Below are 3,134 nucleotides of genomic sequence, written 5' to 3' on the forward strand. Positions count from 1 at the left end.
ATATATACCTTATATCTTGCACTAATATATATTCTCTGCGATTCTTAGATCCAGATATATGACTTTACAGTTCATTTCTTTTCAGCAAATACTCAGTCGTTTAAATGAACATAAACACGCAAAATATTCATGGCTTCTTCTTAAATATTTTCAGTAAATTCAATCCTCAAATGTCCACTCAACCAGCGAAGCATGAAACAGTTGTCAAAGATGTAGAAATCTGTCAGAAACGACCAGTGGTACCAGACGGAGGCTGGGGATGGGTCGTCTGCTTTGCTGCAGCTTGTACCTGTTTCATAGTGAGTGGACTAGCAAGTTCTTCTGGAATATTCCTTATCGGACTCAGAAAAATCTTCGATGACCACATTTCCAAGTTATCTACAGTGGGAGCCCTGGTAGAAGGACTTAGCATGATGGCAGGTATCAACATATATTTTTCAGTTTTAATTCTGCTTTGAGGTGTTTTCTGATCTTTTACTGACTTCAGTCTCTGGAGTGTTGCCATATTGAGGACCAATACTTTCAAAATTGTAGTCGATCTGATCGAATCTAACCGGGTACAAATGAGAACTGGTTCAATTCCCAGCTGAGCAATTTCACATTCCTTTGTTCTTTACGTTCCTACGTTTTGGTCGTGGTGATGCATACATGCCACAACATCAATGTATCCTTGTGTTAGTAAACGATAATTCATTTAATTTTATTTGCCGAACTGCACACTTACGTTGCATAAATGAACATACCACATGCAGTACTTGTTTTTAATCCGGTATATACCTTAACTTAAATTCACATAAACACATACATTGAGAATTTCTGGTCAACCCGAGCTTAGAGTAGAAGATATTCGCTCACAGTTCCGCCCGATGAAATCAAATACTGGACAATATCTTAACCGCACAACTAATCCTGTACTTATCTATGTATTCATTTCTTGTTTATATTTTCGTCCAAGACAAATTACCTACGTTTAGCAATTAAATACATCAATAAGATTTGAACCCCCAAATCTTTCAACTAAACAACACCAACTGACCCACTTGGCTCTACTGTTTGTTCTTTGTTGTATATTTTCAGCTCCAGTTGCCAGTATTCTGTTGAATTACTTTAGCCATCAGACAGTGTTGATATTAGCAGGTCTTATTGGATTCACAGGTGCCATATTAGGAACATTTTCTGTCAGTATCGATATGATGATAGTAACATATGGCCTCATATCAGGTAAGACATTTTTATGTCATATTTTGCCGTATTCCCTAATATCATTTGCATCATATGCTTGGAATAGAAAAACAAGTTCCATATCCTTTTCTACTCTAGGTACAAGGCCCGAAATTTTGGGGAGGAGACCAGTCGATTAGATCGACTCCAGTACGCATCTGGTACTTAATTCATCGACTCCGAAATGATGAAAAACAAAGTCGACCTCGGCGGAATTTGAACTCAGAGCGTTAAGACAGACGAAATACCGCTAAGCATTTCGCGCGGCGTGTTAACGCTTCTGCCAGCTCGCCGCCTTAAACAAGCTCCATATCGTGTTTATTGCTTGAATTATTACATAAATAATACCTCAATAATAATTTTAAAAGTCTGATGTAATATATCTGGCTGTTTCTATTGCAATCTGGATAAATTTCCTTGTTTTTAATAGCAGGAACTAACCAATGATAATTAGTAAAAACACTATTTTTGTTTCCCATACACTGACCTAATCATGTATCCATGACTCCACTATTTTTGGTGTTTTCGGAATCTTAAAATTCTCATTATTTTTGAGGGCGGTTTTTAATGTTTTATTATTGAGATGATGAACATGTAAACAATCCAATGAGTTTTCGTGTTGAACTAATTATATTTATAATTTCGTCTCGGCATGTGATCACCGCGTGCACGTCATTGACAAGGCCCAATGCGGTCGAAAATAGTTGCTGTGACGATGTCTGTTAGGCTTCGATACATGTTACTTTTTACACAACACTGTTATGAAGAAATTTTCTCTCCGAAAAGAACCACAGCAATATATCTTTCAATTCATTAAGTATAATACACAGGTTTCGATTTTATATTTTTAATATTTCATTCGATATATTAACTGGCAAAGTTTATTTTAAAAACAAATGTGAGATTTACATCTTCCAAAACTGAACCCTAACCCGTGAAATATTCCATTCTTTTGCAGGTGTATCCCTTGGAATGTCTTTTTTCACCTGCCAGATTATTGTAGGTCTCTACTTTGATAAGAAACGAGCATTGGCAATAGGAATTACCAATTGCGGGGGAGGAATGGGCACAATGTTGTTTAGCTTGATTGTTCAGTCACTTTTAGAATTTTATGGACTTAGAAGCACGTTGCTCCTTATAGCGGGAATTCTTCTGAATATCACTGTGTTGGGAGCCCTTTGCCGACCTCTGCCCTACACCCACGCAGGGGATGGAAACACAGAATGTAAAGGTGAGTTCATTCAGGTTCGGAGTTCTCATTTACGAAAATTCAATATCTGTTACGGCTACGGATTGGATATGCGCAGAAAATCGAACATGTGCAGTGGTTACTTGAAATTAGTTGGACAAGGTATCTGCAGCAATAAACTCGAGTAAAATTTTATGACCGTTCCTCGAGTAAACATTTTGTTACGAATATTTGAAATATGTGTGTATACTTTTTTGCAAGCACACACACACACACACACACACACACACACACACACTGGAATTCATCTTTGAAGGATATCCCCATCCCATCTAGAAAGGGTTAATTTTTCTATGTGATAGTGGATATTCATCGATGAGTTATTGAAACTTGGTTATTTTCCCTAAAACTATATGTTTTATATATATTTTATCTATAAAGCTCAATTTAATTTTGATCTTTTATAAATTGATTTTAATTGAGTTTTTACCTGTAATTTTGGATTTTGTCCCTAATATTATTATAATTTTCTAATTTATAATTAACGTTTATTGTTTGTATTTAACTTTCAGTTTTTCGTTGATTATGGAATTTACAGGTAGGATTGAGCCACTGTTTTGGAATTCATCTTTGAAGAATATCCCCATCCCATCTAGAAAGGGTTAATTTTTCTATGTGATAGTGGATATTCATCGATGAGTTATTGAAACTTGGTTATTTTCCC

The 3,134-nt window shown here is 35.9% G+C and overlaps 1 protein-coding gene across 1 annotated transcript in view; it reads left to right on the forward strand.

Moving 5' to 3' along the window:
• Window positions 1-170: 170 nt before the first annotated feature.
• Window positions 171-3,134, forward strand: part of LOC106881224 (monocarboxylate transporter 9) — a 12,013-nt gene continuing 9,049 nt past the window's right edge. Inside the window, exons 1-3 of the mRNA XM_052974986.1 lie at window positions 171-420; window positions 1,078-1,221; window positions 2,180-2,572. Coding sequence (XP_052830946.1) covers window positions 171-420; window positions 1,078-1,221; window positions 2,180-2,572 — 787 coding nt within the window. The remainder of the gene's footprint in view (window positions 421-1,077; window positions 1,222-2,179; window positions 2,573-3,134) is intronic.

The sequence above is a fragment of the Octopus bimaculoides genome, chromosome 20 (genome assembly GCF_001194135.2).
Source record: "Octopus bimaculoides isolate UCB-OBI-ISO-001 chromosome 20, ASM119413v2, whole genome shotgun sequence".
In the NCBI taxonomy this organism is placed as follows: Eukaryota; Metazoa; Mollusca; class Cephalopoda; order Octopoda; family Octopodidae; genus Octopus; species Octopus bimaculoides.